The sequence below is a fragment of the Tupaia chinensis genome, unplaced genomic scaffold, assembly GCF_000334495.1.
Source record: "Tupaia chinensis unplaced genomic scaffold, TupChi_1.0 Scaffold000318_1, whole genome shotgun sequence".
Lineage (NCBI taxonomy): Eukaryota > Metazoa > Chordata > Mammalia > Scandentia > Tupaiidae > Tupaia > Tupaia belangeri.
In genome coordinates this window covers 2,173,321-2,195,373 of record NW_006159811.1, presented here as the reverse complement: position 1 = coordinate 2,195,373, position 22,053 = coordinate 2,173,321, and the positions used below count along the sequence as shown (strand labels likewise).

At 42.2% G+C, this 22,053-nt stretch overlaps 1 protein-coding gene across 4 annotated transcripts in view; it reads right to left on the bottom strand.

Moving 5' to 3' along the window:
- RASGEF1B (RasGEF domain family member 1B) overlaps positions 1-22,053 on the bottom strand; it is a 607,920-nt gene that overhangs the window by 20,560 nt on the left and 565,307 nt on the right. For all 4 annotated transcript variants that reach the window (XM_014588947.2, XM_006151446.3, XM_006151448.2 and 1 more), the window contains 3 exons: positions 7,054-7,236; positions 4,932-5,054; positions 4,455-4,592 (listed from right to left, as the gene is read on the bottom strand). In XM_014588947.2, coding sequence (XP_014444433.2) covers positions 4,455-4,592; positions 4,932-5,054; positions 7,054-7,236 — 444 coding nt within the window. Of the gene's footprint in view, positions 1-4,454; positions 4,593-4,931; positions 5,055-7,053; positions 7,237-22,053 lie in introns of those variants that run through there.

Below are 22,053 nucleotides of genomic sequence, written 5' to 3'. Positions count from 1 at the left end.
ACTCTTTCCAGTGGAGGGAAATAATAGTTTCCTATTCCAGTAACTGATTTGCTCATTCACTCAAACACTATTCAGAGCCTATTAAATGCCAGGCACTGAGCTAGGAATTTAAGATGTCATGAAGAGCAAAGAGAGCATAGCATGGATGCTAGTGGGGAAAGAAATCAATAAGAAAGCAAGCAGAGGTGGAGCCAGCAGGTGGCATAGTGTTTAAAGTGCTGGACTCCCACGTCGTTGACTATGGTTTAAGTCCCAGACCTGGCAGCTTGACTCACTGGGCATGTGTGCGTGCCTGCCCAAAATCCAGAGAGGAGAATGGAGGAGAAGAGATTGTGGCATGGCCAACCCCCTTAGGGGGTGATTTCTCACTTTCTGTTTCTCTGTCTCTGTCTCTCTGGCGAGCACATGAAAAAAAAAAAAAAAAAAAGAAGGCAAGTAGAGGCTGGACGGTGTAGTAATGGTAACAAAACTGGACCACACGAGGGAGTCTCCAGTTCGCACCCAGGGCCTGCTTGTATACACTGTGCATGTGTGTGTGCCCCTAATACGAGCAGGCCAAGGCCTGACTACAGAATAAGGACTCTGTTGAGGGGGAGTGCTCGCTCTTTCTCTCTCTCTCTGAAGAAATAAAAGATTTTTTTTGTTTTGTTTTGTTTTGTTTTTTAAAAAAAGGTAACAATTACTAATCACGGAGTGCTATAAAGCACTATGGAGGGGGAGCAGCAGAGATGTAATGGCTATGTCACTGGACTCCCATGGAGTCAACTGTGGTTCATGTCCCAGACCCGGTGGCTTAATGTCGGACGTGTGTGCATGCATATCCAAGATCCTGAGAGAAGAATGGAAGAGACGGGATTGCGGTGTGGCCATCCCCCTGGGGAGTGATTTCTTGCTTTCTATCTCTCTTTCTCTGTCTTTCTGGCAAGCACACATGCCCTATAGCAAAAAACCTCCCCGAATTAAAAAAAAAAAAAGTGCTATGGAGGAAATTGTGGTAAAAGCCAGTAACGGGAAGTGGCTATGGTCGTAGCTGGGGTGGCGAGGAAAGATCTCAGCACACGACAGATAAGGAGCCTGCCACACAAAGAGCAGGAAGCAGAGGGGCCCTCACACTTAAGAGCTGAAAGGGACCATGGGAACCAGCAGTTAGCATAATGGCTATGTCGCTGGACTCCCACGTAGTCGACCGTGGTTCACGTCCCGGACCCAGTGGCTTAAAACTCACACCGGGCGTGTGTGCGTGCGTGCCCAAGATCCCGAGAGGAGAATGGAGGAGAAGGAATTGCGGCGTGACCATCCCCCCTGGGGGGTGATTTCTCACTTTCTGTCTCTCTCTGTCTGTCTGGCAAGTACACGCGCCCTGTAGTGAAAACCTCTCCAAAAAAAAAAAAAGAGCTGAAAGGGACCTAATGCCGGGGAGTCACCAAGATGAGGGAGGAGCAACACGTTTAGGGCCTGGTCAAAGCACGTGCAGAACAGCCGGTTGTCATGTGTGTACCTGATTCCTAAGTCCTGAGAGGAATCAGGAACGACATCCCCTTAGAGAACCCAACCTGGTCAAGGCAGCTGACAGCGCTCCACTGAACCCCTCGTTTAATCAGTTCCTCAGTTAGGACTGGCTTGTCTTCTCTTCTACTCTTTTTATGCTCAAAATGATCTGAACTTCTTGAGATTTATCCAGAATACGTTATTAACAAAGAAGCGTGGGTAGAAAGCCACGTCTGGCAGGCTATTCGGCCCTTTTCGCTGTTCTACCCCGTGTCCAAGTGAATGGATCCTATTCAACACAAAGACCAGATCTCACCTGGCCAACACAGAAAGTACTCCCCTCTGACTCCCACCATGAGAAGGACCCAAAGCCACTCACTTGCTACACTTGGTATTTAAAAATACTAACAACTTAAAAAGAAAAAAACGATTTTTGAGGTACTCTTTTTGGAAAGAACCAAGTTCTTTCTATCCAAGAACCAAGTAGTTTCTATTGCTTAAAAAAGCAATGATGGGGGAGGAGGGGGGCAGCAGGTGGTATGGTGGTAAGGTGCTGGACTCCCACATGGCCGAACTCAGTTCGAGTCTTGGACCCAGTGGCTTGTGTATGTGTGCATGCCCAAAATCCCAGGAGGAGAATGGAAGGACCTGCAACATGGCCAGTCCCCCTGGGAAGTGGCTTCTCACTTTCCATCTCACTGTCCCTTTGCCCTATGGCAACAACCTTAAAGGAAAAAACAAAAAAGGCAATGATGGGAAAGAAAGCTGACTGACACATAAATTCAAGTAGCTACGCACAACTTAAGTGAAATGAGGAATGACTATCTGATTTAGGTCTCAGCCTTCAGACAAGAAAAAGCACTCATAATGCCACTAACCTTTAGAGCAGCTTGTCATAAACTAAGGTCACTGAGCAGCACTGACCCTGCCACGGAACCCCAAAGCTAACCTTCCTAGCAGATGTGCTATCAAATTGTGCTGTGATGTTTAACTCTGGCCTCTGTGAGTGAGGGGCCCATCAACGTGTACCTCTCCAGGACCTGTCATAGGCACAAACGACTTCTAACATTTACAGCGTACGAAATGACTCAGGAAGAAACGCACTGAGCCTTGCAGAAATAATGGGTACCTGGAGCACTCAGTGCACCAACGTCCTAAAGTAACGGTAAAAGGGCTCGTTCCACTTCGTGAGTCGAGCACACACTAGGAATGCCAGGGAGCAATTTTTCAAGCGTTAATCTTACCTCATTTTAGTCTGATTTTAAAGGTCAGGGGGATGGCATGAAAACACATTCACAAGAATTAGAAGGGTGTCTTTTTACATTATCTTTCAAGCAGACCGCAGAAAGAATGAGTTCTCAGGGAAGGTTCTTCATTATAGGAAAGCGCGTTTTGAGATGGATGAAACGAGACAGCCCTACAACTGCCAAAGGCTTCCTCTACCTTTTTCTATGTGAAAATGTTGTATCTCTGCTTAAGGGACTTGCTCCCAGAAGCTTACCAGCCATACAAAAACATCCTTGCCCTACAAGCCTCCACATAGGATACCAGCCTCCAGGTCTGCTTCGAAGAGGATAACCTTGCATTTGTCACAGCTAGTTAGCTCTTATCAAAGGCTCAATGGAAGGAAGTGATTTTTATGAGAGAATAGCTCAGAGACTTATTTTCCATATCCACCTATTCTAGATGCTAGCCTTCCATCAATGGCCATGCTTCAGACAACCTTCATCATTTTCTCTAGTCTCCTCACCTAAAGAATTACCTTTACTAATTTACACATGAAATCTATGAGCTCAGCTTTTATCAAGAATCATTTGTTAGAAACAGTTTTATAAAGAGCACTATATAAAGAGCCTCCCATTCTATGTCTCCTATACAGAATTCCTCCTAAGAAAGCTTTCCAAATTGTCATCGAGTGCCCTAAACAATCAGCATGCTTTTCTTTTTCCTGACAGTGCAGAATATATAGCCAACAATATTCCCTTTTACATAGCACTTAAACCAAGACCACAGCAATCCCGTCCCACTCACTGGGTCTCGACATCAGCATAGTTGACTTCTCCCTTCTAGGGTCTAGATTGCCTGTTTCTTTTTTTAAAAAGAATTATTCTGTTTAACTTCATTTATTTATTTATTTTAATTTGACCAAAGAGAATTATTTTGTTTTAACTTTATTTATTGATTGAATTTAATTTGACCAGAGAGGAAGAGAGAGAGAGAAAGAGAGAGAAGTGAGAAAGCAAACCACCAGGTCCAGGACTCGAATTGCCATCAGTCATGTGGGAGTCCGGCATCCTTAACCACTGCATTACCTCCGGGCCCCAGATTGTCTATTTCTATTTATGATCTGCTAATATTTTTTATCATCTGTGGATATATTAACATGTTTATTTACTTTATAAATAAATTAACGAATATGTTATTTATTATTTAACCAGCTGTGTCAAACATTTTGGGAAGGAAGCAAGGTAAAACTAAATACATACTTAGTCTGGTACTATGGCAGTGTTTTTAAGGGAGCCAGATCCCACATGGCTGACCATGCAGTCTGAATCCTATCCCAGTGGTTCAAAACACAGGCTGGCCATGTGTGGGTACATGCTCTGAATTTCCACAGAATGCAGGGATAGAGGAGAAGGGATTGTGGCGTGACTATGTCCCACTGAGAGGCGCTCTCTCTCTCTCTCCCTCTCTTTCACTCTTGCTCTCTCACTCTCTTCCTCTCTCTCTCTCTGGTGAGTACATATGCCCTCTGGCAAATTAAAACACACAGTCTTGCAACATGAATTCTATGCATGAATTGACATGAACATACCCCAAATTCATCTAGACTATATCCTTTTGAAATGAGATGGTCTAAAGCCAAGAAAAAAGCAGCAGCAGAGACTCTGATTCATAATTCAGCACTATGTCCCACCCTCTATGCCCAGGAAGTCCAGTGGACATGCTAAATGCAGTTTACCAACCTCCTCGCCACTGGCTATTCGGTGAGCCAGGTCTTTTAAATTTCTCATCATTCTTTCATCCCGAAAATCATAAGGAAATGTTTCTGTCCATTCTGTCAGAAGTTGAAGGATTTTAGGTGCAATTTTTCTTATCTGATTCTAGGGAGCAAAAGCAAATCTAATTTAGTAACGTCTATCACCAGAGACTACATCAAATACATAATTACACAGCATCATTGATAAACTTCTAGTGCAAAAAGTCTCAGGAGTTGAACAAAAAGTTCCAGGCCTCCCCCTCCCAAGCCAACACCAAGAGCCTCCCACTCAAAGCAGATTCTAGGGATATTTCATGCGTTACAATTATATGGGGTTCTTTATACCACTCCCAATTCCCTATGCATAGCCAAGAGTACTTAAAGAGATACCGGCTTTACAAAATCTAAGCCACAGATTAGTATACCCAATTTAAAAATTATGCAGTTGAAAATACGCCATTACCTTATCACCATCGGAATCACTGAGTCTCTGGTGGTCAACACATAAGTGGCAAACTTTGGCCATGAGCTCATATGGATGCATAAATAACCGGGAACTGAGCAGGAAGGTAAATATGTACGTTCTCTGTGGCAAGAGGAAAAAGTCACCATGGTTACATTTTCCTCGGAAATGTATCTTCCTTATTTCATTAAGTTCTCTTGCTCCAAATGAAGAGGCTGCTGTTTCAAAAGCAATACCCACTAGTAGTAAAACAGGGTAAGATGGATTTCTGATACAGCTTTTCTTTTAAACCATGCTAAAAATAGCAAAATACAGGATACGTTTGGCTTTTGCAATTAAGAGCACATTTTCACATCCACCCTGGGGGAGCCAGGATACCAGAACACATAACTCACACTCACAAAGAAGAATGAGATTCAGTCCAGGGAGCTAAATCTAACTTAAATATACTCCCCATATAGAAGCTGGTGCTGTCTCCAAATATTATGGTAACTCAATGGAAACCAAAAGCAATGACAACAAAATCCCCACCCACTCAACCCACATTCAGCTCAAGAATTCTCCAGCGTACACTGTAGCACACTGAAGTATCTGTGTTGGAACATTCAAAGGCCAGCTTTCAAGTAACCTATTTACTTGTTCAAAGGCTAAGCAATTTGATAAAGTACAATGTAACACTATATACTTTTCTTTAACCACATTGTGTCCCAAGAAGCCAGTAATGAAGTAGTGCTTATTTGTTATAATAGTTTCAGACTCCCAAAGAAAAAAAGAAATTCCATGGGCCTTTTTATTATTTTTTTATTTTTTCCCCCTCAGGCGCCTTTAGTAGCTCATAAACACTTAGAGGGCTGAACAAGGGGTTCCTTTTAGTTTTGATTACAAGATTTCCCTGTGTGGCAACATATTTGAAAATGCTATATAACAAATCACACACAGAGAGATAATTCAGTAAGAAACATTACGGGGAATTACAGTGGCAAGTACAAACTATCTTTTGTACACCAAAGAAGTTATTGTATTTATAAAAACAAGTGAATGCAGTCTCTAGATATTTTCATGAAATCTTTATCAATAACCAGCTGCTTAGTAAATCTTGTTGTACTCCTGAGCTCAATTCCACAGGGGCAGCTACAGCAGGAGAAAATAGGGAAAAAATCACTTGCCCCATAAAGAAAACCTAAGTTTGATTGCTGATGCCGGGAGAGAGACCATGAGCAAATACACAAGACACTGCATTTCAGTTTTCCCCCCTTCACTCTCTTGGAATTAATGTAAAGGCTGAGAGAATATATAATACTCTAGATTAGAAAGTACGGTCTATGCAAATGTGGGTTATCAAGATAAAACAAAAACACGCCATCTAATGCCCAATCTTTTTTTATTTTTAATTTTTTTTGGAGAAGTTTTGTTATAGGGTGTGTGTGCTCACCGGAAAGACAGAGACAGGAGGGATGGCCACACCGCAATCCCTTCTCCATTCTCCTCTCAGGATCTTGGGCACAAACGCACATGCGCCCAGCATGAGTTTAAGCCACCGGGTCCGGGACTTGAACCACGGTCGACTAGATGGGAGTCCAGCAACATAGCCATTACACTGACTGCTGGTCCCTAATGCTCAATCTTCAAAGAAATGCATCTTGAGCACCAATCTTGTTCTCCTCCATGTACCTTCCCTGGTTACAGTCACTTTTCTCAGCATAATGATGGTCTTGGAAACAAGGCATTTAATATTCTGGGAGCATCCAATGTTCTCTGGCAGTTCTATTTAAGGACTAAGGTATATGCATGAAGCAACCCTACAGATACTTCATTTAGATGGTATCAGACTGCCCATAATGTGGCACATAACCCGAAAAAAAAAAAAATACACAGACTACACCAAACCCAATCCACATGCAGGTGCAATCTGATCTCGGAGCACTCGATCATCAAATGCAGTTTCTTATTAGAGAAATTCTTAGCGGCCTAGATATACTGGGTCATCAGAAAAGTCATAACATATTTTTCTATGCAAAAAGGTGTCATGACTTCTCCGATGGCCCAATAATTCTGCAGTTCTCGTAGTCCCCGTCTACTACTCTATCCCAAGGACATGTGTCAGAGCAGCAGAAATACATACATCCGGGTAGTAATCCACATTAGGTACTAAGTGCTGGATGAGTGCTTCCAGGGAGCCGGAGAGGAGGTTGTTGTCATGGTAATACAATCCTCCACAGCTGTCCTCTGCAGACTGGTAGAGGTTTCGGTTGTAACCACTGCTGTCAAACATTGCTGAAAAGGGAGGCGTCTGAGGCATACTTTCCTAAAAGGGATGAAAAAGAAAATATGTTGTCAGCAATATGCAGCGTAGAGGGAAGAGTAAGCTTTTGTAGGCACTAAACTTCGTTTTAGAAAACAGCATAAGGCGGGGCCAGCAGGTGGTGTGGGGATTAAGACACTGGATTCTTACATGGTCGACAGCGGTTCATGTCCTGGACCTGGTGGCTTGCTTTCTCACTGTCTCTGTCTCTCTCTCTCTCTGTCTCTCTCTGTCTCTCTCTCAAGCATGTATGACCTATAGCAAACATTAATGATAAATAAAATTAAATGATTCGTAAAGAAAAAAAAAGTGTATGTTCTGACACAGTATCAGAACCCACCATGATCCAAATTGCTCTTTGAGTTCCACATGGATGCATACTTCTGAGTACACTCTCATTCAATCAAATATTATAAAATACTTGGACCAAAGGCTCCAATCAAGACTTAAATTCAAGTCTCTGGCTGTCCCTCATAGACAGCTCTGCTTCATTTTTGGTTGTGGGGTGGTGATGGCAGGACACTAAATGTGGGCTGCCTTAGCCACTGAGCCAAGCGTTTCCCTAAGGGGTATGCCTTCAAACATGGCCAGAAAAATTGATACAGCTTTTAAGATACATCTGACCACCGTGGACATACTGCGAGACATCCAAAGCTGATGTTAAAAAATGAACTTGCAAAAGAAGCCTGGGATTAAACTGTGTGTGTGTGTGTGTGTGTGAATGTTTCAAGAGATTAGTGCTGACTCTCCAGCTTTCGGTGGAAGATCAGATGTTGATTTTCACTGCTTTGTGTCAAATTCTCGGTGGAGGGAGGATAGAAAGCTTCAGCTCTCAGTAAACACGCAGGCTGAGAAGGCACCTGATTTGGAGCGGAGTACTGTGACATCCCAGGATAAGTTGCTCCTCTCCATCTGTGTGCTCTGCAACTCACAAAGCCCTTGTCAGAGCACGCCCAGTTGAGGCCAGTGGCTATTAAGTCATTACTTGGATTCCTGGGGATAGAGCGCCCAGTCCCAAGAGCAGACCCCGGGTTTCAGGCAGCACGCCGGGACAATGGAGCCATTCAAAAGCTACCAAGGAGACTGGGGGTTTCAGAAATCAAACAATGAGGGAAGCCAAACTCCGGGCCTAGGACTGACAGAAACAGGGACATGGAGACTCCAGGAGGACACAACCTGGGCTAATCTTTCTTTTCAACATGCCAGAGACATCTGCATCCAAAGGGGAGGGGTGTGGAGCCCTGGCTGAGAAGTCCCATCCTCCACTCCGCCGCATCTGTTCCAGCTCAGCTACTGGGGGTGGGAGCAGAGCCTCACAACGTGACACGTGCCTTGGCAGAAGGAGGCCAGGGGAAGACTCTTGGGGAACGTCCATTATAAAGCCAACCTGGCAGGTGAAGACAGCAATTAAGAAAAGAAGCATCAAGAAATATAAATGGGGGGACCAGCAGTTGGCATAATGGCTATGTCACTGGACTCCCATGTAGTCGATGACGGTTCGAGTCTCAGACTCAGTGGCTTAAACTCACGCCGGGCACATGTGCGTGCATGCCCAAGATCCCGAGAGAAGAATGGAGAAGGGATTGCGGCATGGCCATCTCCCCTGGGGTGATTTCTCACTTTCTGTCTCTCTGCCTCTGTCTTTTTGGTGAGCGTACATGCTCTATGGCAAAAACCTCTCAGAAAAAAGAAATCTAAATGGGGAGGGGGAGTACCTCTCTGCCTACTCTGTCCAATCCACAGACCATGCTGAAGGGTGACATAAAGGGATCCTTGAGGAAACTGTCACACATGGGAGTGACCGCTGAGGACCATTGTATCTGGGGTTGGTCACTACCAGGGTCACTGGTGCCAGACCCCTCCTGGAGGCAGGACACAGCACAGCAGCCACAGGGTCAGAAATGATGAGCTGTCACATCAACACACACAATCTACAACCCCCTTAGCTGAGAAGACCTCACGTGGACAAACTGCAGAGAAATAACCTAACTCGATGTTCACATTTTGAACAAAACACCTTTCCTTCCTCTTCAAATTGCCAGTTTTCTAAGAGTACATTTCATGAGCCATATAGTCACCGCAGAAGAAATTCAGCCAATTTTAGGCCAGCAGGTGATGTAGCAGATACATCGCTGGACTCCCATATGGCTAACTGTGGTTCGAGTCCTGGATCAGATGGCTTGAAATTCATACTGGGCACATGTGAGTGTATGCCCAAGATCCCGGGAGAAGAACAGAGGAGAAGGAATTGCAGTGTGGCCGTCCCCCCAGGGGGTGATTTCTCACCTTGCCTCTCGCTGTCTCTGTCTCCCCCCCCCCCTCTGGCAGAAGCCCCACCAATTTACCTTTTTCCCTGAGAATGCCCCTGAACCTGAGAAGAAAAGCTCCTAAAAATTACTTCTGATAATTGCGAGGGAACCATCTGTCTGCATTTGGTGGCCTCTGGCTTAAAAAAGCTTTAGATGAGCCAGCTGGTGGTGTGGTGGTAAGAGGGCTGGATCCCACGTGCACCACTGAATGGTCTGAGTCTTGCACCTGGCTAGAGAAACAAAACTGGGTGTGTGCTGAGTGTGCCCCAAATCCCAAGAGGAGAATGGAGCAGAAGGAATTATGAGGTGGTTAACACCCCCCAAGGGGTGCTTTCTCACTTTCCCTCTCTGTCTCTGTCTCTCTCTAGTGAGTGCATGTGCCCTATAGCAAATCTGGATGGTTATAACCACACAATGTCCTTTACACAGAGGGGAAGAGTGGAGCTCTGTGATGCCCTCACCGCTGGCTTTTGGTTTGGTTTTGCCAGCATCTGTGCATTTTCCTTGATTTCTCTACTTACTTGTTGCTATGTAAGTTGTTTTAATAAAGTGTTTTGGGGAATAGTTGGCCAGAAATTGGGAATACCAGAAAATGATAAACATTCAAAGGGACCATGGAAATCACCTAGTCCGGGATATGGAAACGAATTTCATTCCACTCTCCACTTGCCATCAGTGAGAAGTGGTCAGAAGGAGGAATAAGAAAGACCTGGAGGTCTAACTAAGTGGGAGAGTGCGTGTCCTGAGTGACTGGCCAAGACTGCAAAACAGTTCTGGGACAGCCTAAGCCCACGCACCATCACGGTCTGGTTCGGTCTCCTCTTTTCTCAATGTGCAAGCAGAGACCCGGGGAGTTGGATGGAACTCCCGGAACCTTGCACTCCTTACGGCCTGGGCTTATCAGCTTACAGTAAGTACCAAGCCCCAAAACGAGCACAGGACACTCAGTTCCATTCTAAGAAATCAGTGCCACGAGCCACTCAGTATTTCTACTTCTTAAATTATTTACTCCTATAGAGCGAACAAGGACTAAGATCCAGCCCAGGATTCAAATTTAATGAAGTCCTAATTCTGGCACTTCATAGCAATGCGATTTTCAGAAAGTTTTTTACCATCCCTCTCCTTCCCAGTATATTTTCCAACTGCTATTTCCAGTTTTCCTGATATCTTCCCAAATCCTTACAACAAAACTACCTACCTCCTATGTTATAGCTAAGTTATTCTTAGAGCATTCATATTAGCGCAACGGCAAATGACTTTCGAGTAATTCTTTGGAAATGTATCACTCATAGGATTTCCCCCAGGAGGTACAAAATATCAACACTTAGAAAACTCCCTCCCACAAAGTACCCAAACAACATACTTTATATAGCAGTGGAAATGAAAATGAGGTAAATTAATCGGGGCTATTGCTTCTTATACTTAAAACTCAATAATAAGGGAACCAGCAGTTAGCGTAATGGCTATGTTGCTGGACTCCCACGTAGTCGACCGCGGTTCAAGTCCCGGACCCGGTGGCTTAAAACTCACACTGGGCGCGTGTGCGTGCGTGCCCAAGATCCTGAGAGGATAATGGAGGAGAAGGGATTGCGGTGTGATCATCCCCCCTGGGGGGTGATTTCTCGCTTTCTGTCTCTCTGTCTTTCTGGTGAGCGCACGCGCCCTATACCAAAAACCTCTCAAAAAAAAAAAAAAAACCCTCAATAATAAGAAGGGAGTATACTACAGTGTGCTTTCCACTTTCTAATTAGCCCTAAGTTCTGTGGCTAATTAGCTGATTTCATTTTCCCATGAGCCATCTTGATTGTTGAACTTGTTGAGACCAAACAAACCACTAAGATTCAAGTCACTCCAAGAGACTCCAGCTATTTGCTGTTTATACACTGTGGTCACGTTTTCTACCTTGCCATATACTCAAGACAGCATTTCTTCAATTCTTTAAGTCCTTCTTTTTTGTTAGTTCTATGTTTGTTTTTGTTTTTGTTTTTCTTTTTTTTGGACAAAGAGCTCGATATTCCCAAGTCTTTACTTTTCCGAATTCCCCCCGGAAGTCTCTCTGTTGGTATCTACTGTGTGGAAGACCCTGAGAACTTCACTGCATTCATGCAAGGGCTTAGCATTGATGACAATGCCCTTCTGGGTTCCACAGCCACCCATCTGACAGGAATTCTCATTCTTTTTTGAGTACATATGAATCTGAGGTTCAGGAAAATGATACCAACTTCCTTGGCTTTATTCTTTGAATAAGGAACAGATAGGATAGTTTCTAACCTAGGTCTTCAAATTCCAGGTTCAAAATTTATTACACTCACAAAATGTTATACGGTAAATGGTCTGTTTTGAACTTCTACTGTTTAACCATAAAATGAAAAGCCTGTCAATCTGTCCCAAATTGTAGGCTATTAGAATTATTTATGTTTTACAGGTCTACATAATTTTTTTCTCTAAAGACATATTAAACCTATTAATTACTCTTATTAAAAAGTCATACTGTCAACAGCAGTATTTAAGATACTGACCTTTACAATCAAAGCATAGTCCTATTTAGTAGAAATTTCAGAGTCTAAAATGCACCACTTTTGTATCTTTAAAACTGAGAGGTATGTATACAGTCAAATGATAAGAAAACTTAATTAACAATCTTTTTCAGCCATACATGAAACAGAGTATCTTACAATAGATGGTACCTTAGATTAAATGAAATACAGTAAAATTTGCTCATATGTACTTATAGATTTCCACCTAGAATTTTTAATAAGACAAATGACTGAAAGAAAGGTCATGGGTCATAGTATACATCACTGCTTTATAGACAATCTCTAGTAAGTGGTCAGTCTAGCTGTTTTCTGAAAGATCAACTCTCTGTGTCATAGATGCATTTGATAAACATCAGGGTAAACCAACAGAATGGTACAGAAAGTAAGCTTAAGTACCTCAGAAAATGAACATAGTGGAATATTATCTTTCAAGTAGTTTCCACCTTATTACACACATCAACAGATATTGTTTGTTCAGTATTACTCAGATTTGATGTCCAGGTATTTAGTTCTACCCGATTTGGTTCTGGAACTGAAAAGTGAAGCCCAGAAGTTTATATATTGTGTTTGTTCTTGTTAAATCCAATATCCAAAGTACTGGATATAAAAATCCAGAGAAGTATTTGTGTCTGGGCACTATTTATTCTGGGGATCATCTGCAATTTCACTAGGGGAACAAAGTGTAGGTGTAAGATTGTCCTTAACCACAGCTTCTGCTCATCTTTTATACAAGGTGGTTCTGATGCCTCCTCCCCTGCAGCAAATCTCCTCCTTTCAGCTTCTCTAACTAACATTTTCTGTCTCTGGGGTCCTGTAAGCCCTCACTCAACTTATTCCTCTCTACACGTTCCAACATAATCTCAGGCCACTCCACTGCCCGCCACCCTTCTTTAATACAAATTTTGCCTAGCCCAATTGAAGACCCCTAATCCCCAAACCACAATCTGAAAAGCTCCAAAATCCAATGCTTGCTGGGTGTGAAAATAATGTCACAAGTGGAAAATTCCACAGCTGACTTCATTGTGATTACAGTCAAAATGCTACAATACAAAAATAACCTTCAGGCTGTGTATGTAAGATATATACGAAATGTAAATGATTTTTGTGTTTAGACATGGGTCCAATTCCCAAGGTATCTCATTATTAAGCAAATATTCCAAAATACAAAAGAATCTGAAGCACTTCTAGTCTCAAACATTTTGAATAAGGGATACTCAGCCTGTACCTACTAATGGGGACCTGCTATCCAAAACCGACTCTTGTCCAAAATTAAAATGTGTGACAGAGCAGCAAGGTAAATACTGGCATTCATTTACTATTAAGTCAAACCTCAAAGTAGTTAATTCCTGGGAAAAAAGACAAAAACAAACAACAACAACAAAAAATACTTACATGAGACAAACTTTAAAAAGCCATTGACTGCTGAGACCAGCAGGTGGCATGATGGTTAAGGTGCTGGACACTCCCACATGCCCGACCACGGTTCTAGTCCTGGATCTGGTGGCTTGCTTTCTCACTTTCCCTCTCTCTCTTTCTCCCTCTCTCTCTGTATCTATCTCTGATCAAAATAAAATAAATGAATGAATAAATAAGAATAAATATTTTTTTTTAAAAAGCCACTGACTGTTCAAATCCTACCAATAATACATGAAGCAGAGGGCAGGTTAATCTCTCAAGTAATTCTCATCTTCATTTGTAAGCCAGTTCATCCCAACTCAAAACTCATCTTATTCTTCCAATGGCTCTTAAAATTCCAGGGAGATCACACACTCCTCTCTTCCAGGGCCTTAGAGAAATATTGAGTTTACATATATATTCAGGGAGTTCGCAGACCGGAGATGAAGAAGCTTACATGCTGGCCTGTATAGGATTTGGATTATTATTTAGCTGTACCAAAGAACAAGTAGCTTTGAAAGGACTTTGGTCTAACACATTCAAGAATGGTTCCTTAGGGAACCAGCAGTTAGCGTGATGGCTATGTCGCTGGACTCCCACGTAGTCGACCACGGTTCATGTCCCGGACTCGGTGGCTTAAAACTCACGCCGGGCGCATGTGCGTGCATGCCCAAGATCCCGAGAGGAGAATGGAGAAGGGATTGCGGCCTGACCATCCCCCATGGGGGGTGATTTCTCGCTTTCTGTCTCTCTGTCTCTCTCTCTGTCTGTCTGGCGAGCACACGCGCCCTGTAGCAAAAACCTCTCCCCCCCCCCCCAAAAAAAAAAAGAATGGTTCCTTAGAAATTAAGGAACATTTGCAGGTAGTATCAATCAAACTGACTTAAAGAGAATAAAGGAATGATAATTTTGTTTTGTTTTGTTTTGTTTAGGGAGAGCTATTAAAATAAGCCCCCTCACCCCACCCCAACCAAGGTGGCACTTTTGGGTAAAAGGAGAGGCAGTGAGTTAATGGGAAACAGATTTAGGTTTTCAAAACATTGAACCAGACAAAAAGAATGCTTAGAGCCACCAAAATTAGCAATCAGATTACATGTTATGCTAGAAAACTTTTCAAAAGGAAGTAAAGATAGAGCCCAGGTACACAAGATGAATGTTCTTTTTTAAAATTAATTTGGTAATCTGAAAAGTTAGTTGACAGACAAGACATGTTACAGGGGCAGCTAATTTGGTCACAAAGATATATCATGTTCTTCCAAGGACCCTGAAAAAGTTCAGCCTGACATTGATCCTGCAGCAGGGAAGCAAGCTCTGGGTGATTTACGGGATGAATGGATTTGAAAGGCATGCCTAATGGTTTCAGACCAACCAAAGCACAAGATGAAAAGCTGCCTTTCTCTAAACAGCAGACTGTGTTTGAATTAGCGACTGCTTTTTGCACAATGTTATTTATGATGGAGCAGGTGCACCGGGATAAGGTGGTTTCAGGTGACAATTCAAATTGGAAAAGAGGTTGAGAAAAAGATGGGTGTGGGAACTAAATCAAAAGCCATCCTTCAACGCCTGCTGTAGGTGCTTTGTAAATCTCAGCCAGTATGTCAAGTCAGCATTTCCTTTACACCCAGAAGAATGAGATAGAAAATGCAGGAGTCAAAGAAAAAAAAAATTGTTTTATTCCAATTCCTATTTCACTGTAGAGGGCATCAGTAAAATATTTAATAAATTCAACATCTTTATGTTGACCACAATATAGTAGCTTCTGTTCAAATGCTGGGCATGTGCTGTAATTTAAAAAAAAAAAAGTCCCCACTGCAATAGATGAAGGCCTACCCTATCACAGTTGAACTTTGAACGCATATTTGTTTAGTGGGGAGAGGTTTAATTTAATATCCTGGAATGACTGGTTCCCTGATTTTCATCTAGATTCCAAAGGAACTTTGTACTTTGGCGAGATGCATCTTAGACAACTTCTTTCTTCCTTTTTTGTCTTCACGTGGCAGATCTGTGAACTACAGAATTCATGGAAATGTGTATTATGAAGAAAAAGAAAAACTATGCATGGATTTCAAAAATGTTTTTGCACCGAAATAAACTTGTACTTTAATTCTATGCATTTGTATGAACTTTTTGAAGTCTCCTCATATTTCCATTTTACTGGTACTATCTGGTATATTCCAGCTGACACCTCAGTACTTTCAGATTCATGTTTACACTGCTAGCTCTATGAGAACATAGGGGCTGTATTCTTATAGTGTGTCTCTGAGTATGGATTCGAGTCAGAGTGAAAGGCAAAGGTCACGTTTCTGACAGTATCTACAACATGGCTTATTTTGAGTTTGAAAATGTCTAGAAGATTATCTTCCGATTTCCTTCCTCAGGTAACAGAAGTCCTAAAAGCAGAGATTTCCAGCAGCCTCTGTGGAGACCATAGACATGCTATACCTCTGCTAACCTTCTTGAAAAGAGGCATTGTGTCGAGAGGGCAAACAACACACACAGAGAACTCCGAGTCAACTCACCTCTTTGGCATGTGAACAGACAGTAAATAACTGTAAGATAAGTAGATTCTTTGGGACTGAGTGCCAAGGGCTTAGTAAATTCCAAAGTGAAGGAAGGAAAATCAGTGTTTTTAAAGAAGGAAGATCCCATTTCTCTCCACAGTAAAATTAGTACTATTATTTCCTGATTTGAGTTACAGGCATCCATTCAGAAAATGAACTGGTAGTTTGCTTGATTTATCCTGGATGCTACTTAAAATTTTTGTTACTAGTTACTAATGGGTACAGGAAAGGGATTCTGACTCAAATAGTTACTACCTTTGGTTTCCCTGGAAGAAAAACATGGCTAAGATTTGTCATCTTTTGTCTTGATATTGTTAATTGTCTATTAAAACATAAAATGATATTTCGGCACATGGAAATGTACTGAACTCTAAAATGACCTGGAGAGTCATTTAAAACTTTCCTCAGAGAAATATTTACTGGGTGTGGAAACTAAACCCAGAATATGATGACATTCTGTATGCATGAACTGCTTTATCATCTTCAACTTCCCTGCAGTTCCCAAGCTTAACCATAGATGGCTCCTCATTCCTTGCCTTTGAAAAGGCTGGCACATGCTAGCAGTAGCAGCGGGTGCTGGTTTGAAAAAGGAAAAGGACAACCAGGATTTCTGGGAGAAAAAAACAAGGAGAAATTAGTGTTGGTGATCTCTGCATATTATTAAACTTAGAAAAGTAGCATTGCTTATGCTGTCAGGGGAAGACATATATGGCTGATACAGCATCAGGAGTATTTCCTTACATCCTAAGTGCCCATCTAATTATCAATTATTTCATTTTCTCAGAATAAAAATGATCTTCTGGATAATCATAATCATCATTATGTAATCAAGACCTGTCAAAGATAACTTTCTACAGTCCTGGAAATGTCCCTCTTCTGCACAATGCAATACAGCAGTGACTATTAAGCACTTAAAATGTGGCTAGTGCAATTGGGAAACTAAAAATTTTTACTTTGCTTTTAGTTTGCTGTAGGGTGCATGGTGGGAGAGGTGGGAGTGGTGAGAAATCACCTCCTTCCCCCTCTCCAGGGAAAATGGCCACATCACAACCCCTTCTCCTCCACTCTCCTCTTGCGATTTTGTACCCACACACACCCAGCATGATTTTCAAGCTGCCAGGTCTGGGACTCAAGACTGTGTGGTCAGTCCTGTAGGATGCAGTGCCTTAACCTCCATACCACCTGCTGGCCCTAAATTTTTCATTTTAAACAAACTTAAGTTTAAATATCCCCATGTGGCTGGTGGCTGCCATCTTGAACAGTTCCAATATGAACAGCTAAATCACACTTGAGTGATCTCATGCCAAATTATAGAATAGCATACTGAGAGCAACCTTTCCTAAAAGGTTTTATTTTTCTTCACCTAATTCATCTCCACAGGAAAATGATCTGACATTTAGTAAAGATATTTAGAAAAGTGTAGCATGTTTATTCATATTTTATTATGTAACTGGGATCATTTGATTTTCTGGCTATAAATCCTTATAAAACTATAACCACGACCACCCCATTCTTCTCTTTCAGAAAAATGGCGAAGTATTGGTAGTCAATAAAATGTTTTCCTTCCTTACAAGGCTAATTTGTACTTTCTCTATGTTTAATTTCCATACCAGTGTTTCCTAATAAACTTTTTAAAAACTGATTTCCAGATATAAACATACCTGAGTTGAAATAATAAATACATACTGCTAAGGGAGAAATGATTGTTCAAAAGAGAAATTATAATTTTAGTAAGTGGTGGGACCAGCAGATGGCATAGTGGTTACGTTGCTGGATTCCCACATGGCCGATCATGGTTTGAGTCCTAGGCCTGGTGGCTTAAAACTCATATGGGGTGTGTGTGTGTGCGCACGCGCATGTGTGCCCACATCCTAAGAGGAGACCGGAGGAGAAGGGATTGCAGTATGGTCATTCCCCTGGGGATAATTTCTCGCTTTCTGTCTCTCTGGCGAGTGTACACGCAAAAAATCTCTCTTAAAAGAGAAGAAGAAGAAGAATTAGTAGATGGTAATTTATCTCTACATAAATTCATTAGTAAAAAGAAATTTCACCCTTTTTTCACTACATGTACTCAGAAAGTAGCTGAACATCTCACTGCAGCTCACCCACCAATGCCTAGTGCAGGGTGCAAATGCATCCAGTGACATTTTTAACAGAAAAAAAGCACTCATGACAAGCTAAGAGGGGCCCATAAATCATGTAGTTTAACTTCCCATGTCCATTTACAGATCTCGCAGGTACTGGCTTTGAAAAGGCTGGCACATGCTAGCAGTAGCAGCGGGTGCTGGTTTGAAAAAGGAAAAGGACAACCAGGATTTCTGGGAGAAAAAAACAAGGAGAAATTAGTGTTGGTGATCTCTGCATATTATTAAACTTAGAAAAGTAGCATTGCTTATGCTGTCAGGGGAAGACATATATGGCTGATACAGCATCAGGAGTATTTCCTTACATCCTAAGTGCCCATCTAATTATCAATTATTTCATTTTCTCAGAATAAAAATGATCTTCTGGATAATCATAATCATCATTATGTAATCAAGACCTGTCAAAGATAACTTTCTACAGTCCTGGAAATGTCCCTCTTCTGCACAATGCAATACAGCAGTGACTATTAAGCACTTAAAATGTGGCTAGTGCAATTGGGAAACTAAAAATTTTTACTTTGCTTTTAGTTTGCTGTAGGGTGCATGGTGGGAGAGGTGGGAGTGGTGAGAAATCACCTCCTTCCCCCTCTCCAGGGAAAATGGCCACATCACAACCCCTTCTCCTCCACTCTCCTCTTGCGATTTTGTACCCACACACACCCAGCATGATTTTCAAGCTGCCAGGTCTGGGACTCAAGACTGTGTGGTCAGTCCTGTAGGATGCAGTGCCTTAACCTCCATACCACCTGCTGGCCCTAAATTTTTCATTTTAAACAAACTTAAGTTTAAATATCCCCATGTGGCTGGTGGCTGCCATCTTGAACAGTTCCAATATGAACAGCTAAATCACACTTGAGTGATCTCATGCCAAATTATAGAATAGCATACTGAGAGCAACCTTTCCTAAAAGGTTTTATTTTTCTTCACCTAATTCATCTCCACAGGAAAATGATCTGACATTTAGTAAAGATATTTAGAAAAGTGTAGCATGTTTATTCATATTTTATTATGTAACTGGGATCATTTGATTTTCTGGCTATAAATCCTTATAAAACTATAACCACGACCACCCCATTCTTCTCTTTCAGAAAAATGGCGAAGTATTGGTAGTCAATAAAATGTTTTCCTTCCTTACAAGGCTAATTTGTACTTTCTCTATGTTTAATTTCCATACCAGTGTTTCCTAATAAACTTTTTAAAAACTGATTTCCAGATATAAACATACCTGAGTTGAAATAATAAATACATACTGCTAAGGGAGAAATGATTGTTCAAAAGAGAAATTATAATTTTAGTAAGTGGTGGGACCAGCAGATGGCATAGTGGTTACGTTGCTGGATTCCCACATGGCCGATCATGGTTTGAGTCCTAGGCCTGGTGGCTTAAAACTCATATGGGGTGTGTGTGTGTGCGCACGCGCATGTGTGCCCACATCCTAAGAGGAGACCGGAGGAGAAGGGATTGCAGTATGGTCATTCCCCTGGGGATAATTTCTCGCTTTCTGTCTCTCTGGCGAGTGTACACGCAAAAAATCTCTCTTAAAAGAGAAGAAGAAGAAGAATTAGTAGATGGTAATTTATCTCTACATAAATTCATTAGTAAAAAGAAATTTCACCCTTTTTTCACTACATGTACTCAGAAAGTAGCTGAACATCTCACTGCAGCTCACCCACCAATGCCTAGTGCAGGGTGCAAATGCATCCAGTGACATTTTTAACAGAAAAAAAGCACTCATGACAAGCTAAGAGGGGCCCATAAATCATGTAGTTTAACTTCCCATGTCCATTTACAGATCTCGCAGGTACTGGGGGGAAGATAAATGACTTGGTAGGGTTCCAAACCAGCCAGAACCCAATCTCTGCCTATAGCCCTAGGCTTCAATAGCAGTCATTTTAGGATAATCCAGGGTCACACAGATCAAATTTTTGTATATTTAACTGGAGAACCCCCTCCCAATATAATTATAATTCTGGAAAAGTGAGGAGGTGGGGAAGCAATACCTGAATTCAACCACTAATAACAAAAATTCCGTAAATCTTAGCCAGTAAATCAATGGTACTCTTTGCCTTGTTAAAGACATCACAAAATGTTATAACGGCTTTCCCATTTATTGTTTGTGGCACCAAAATCAAGATTCTCAACCCTTGCTTCAGGATTCCAGATTCTTCTCCTAAGCAAAGGAGAATACCTTCCTGTCCCCAATCCCCTTCAAAGAGGTGCTGCTCCCTTGGGGCCATTCAAATGTTCCTCCCATGTCCAAATCTTCCAGGTAGCCTTTGGAGATGAATAAGGCTGATCCTATGGCTTCCTGTGCCACAACAGGGATTCCACCTACCCTAGTGCGCATGGGCACTGTCCCCTAACTTCTGCCCTTCAAGTGTTATCATTTCTCATTTCCTTAGATATGTGTTGCTCAATTCGTCTCTAGTTAATTGTAGGTTATAAGAATGAAGTGTTAGTATAAGAAATAGACATTGGGATAAATAATAAATACTTAGAAATATTTAATTCTATCTACCTAAGAGTATATTCGATTAGATGCTAAGCCAAGGCTTAAGGAGGCAGACAGTACATGTCAAAGCTTTCTGGTGCTTCTCTTCTCCAAAAGACAGTGTGGTCTCTAGGTAGCAGGCAGGCATGGTGGGATCAGACAAAAGTCTGGTGGAGCACAAAATATGGTGCAAGACTGAAAATGCACCATGAGGGAAATGAATTCTAAAAACCGAACACTCCATTAGACAATGGGCAGGTAGGAGCCTAGTATGCTTAGTAGTCAGAAATGTTGCCACCCCCAGGAAAACAAAGGATTGACCGACATATAGTGAAAGAATGCCAACAAGAAACTTGCTGATCAGTGGCTGGTCTTCTCATCTTTGACTGAAAATCCGCTGGGAAGGCTAACACAGCACTGCTTAGGAGCTCGGATATCTGTCAAAAGCACTCTGGGTCTTCTCCCCCAGTAGAATGCCATTAATGGCAGGGCTTAACCATTAATTGCTCTAATTGCTGCAATTCCTTTTTTTAATCACAGAAATCTCAACAATCAAAATTCTCTCTTTTTTTATTTTTATTTTTTGTAGAAATTAGCTCTCATCCATCCACATTGGACCAGCTATTTCCTCTCAAATCTCCAACCAAGTACATATTCTGCTTCACTGTAAATCTCCTGGTTTCTCAGCCTAACACCATGATCCAACTATGTTTTAAATTAAGGCACAGCCACCACAAGCCAACTCTAGCTACTGTTTGCAGGAGGAAAAAAATCACTAATGATTCAGGGCATCAGAGTCTGCCTGCGCTAGACTTCATCCCAGAGGGCAACACCCTGATCCCTAGACGCTTCCCCTTTATGCATCCAGTTCTGAGACCCTCCCTGGCCACTGGAGATCATCAGGGCTAAATATAGATCTTCGCACACCAGCAGTTCCTGACCATTGTCACATGGTGCTGCTGACGAAGGATTCCTTGGAGACGCGTTGGGCCCAAACACATACAAAGTGTGTGCATATTCACCTAAACACACCATATCCACAGCATTCATCAGCGACGGTGCACACATCTGCATTCAGAAGACAAAATCCTCTCTTTTGTGCTGTTTACCACACTTGAGCCTCCGCTCCGCACTGCCACACAATTTAGCTAAGTGGCTTTCCCCTGAAACGCGCAGTTTGGTTGGGGTAAGGTGAGAAGCAATATTCAAATGCTGTGTGTACACACACAGAAGCAACACCCCCCCCAATGGTATGTATGCACGCGCACACACACTCACTGCGGAGACCCTAGCTCTCTCTTCACCCTTTTCTCTTGTATAGCACTGAAGTTATCCCCAAGGCTTCCCGGGGGGGGGGGAGGGCTGCCCCCCAGGCTGCCAGGG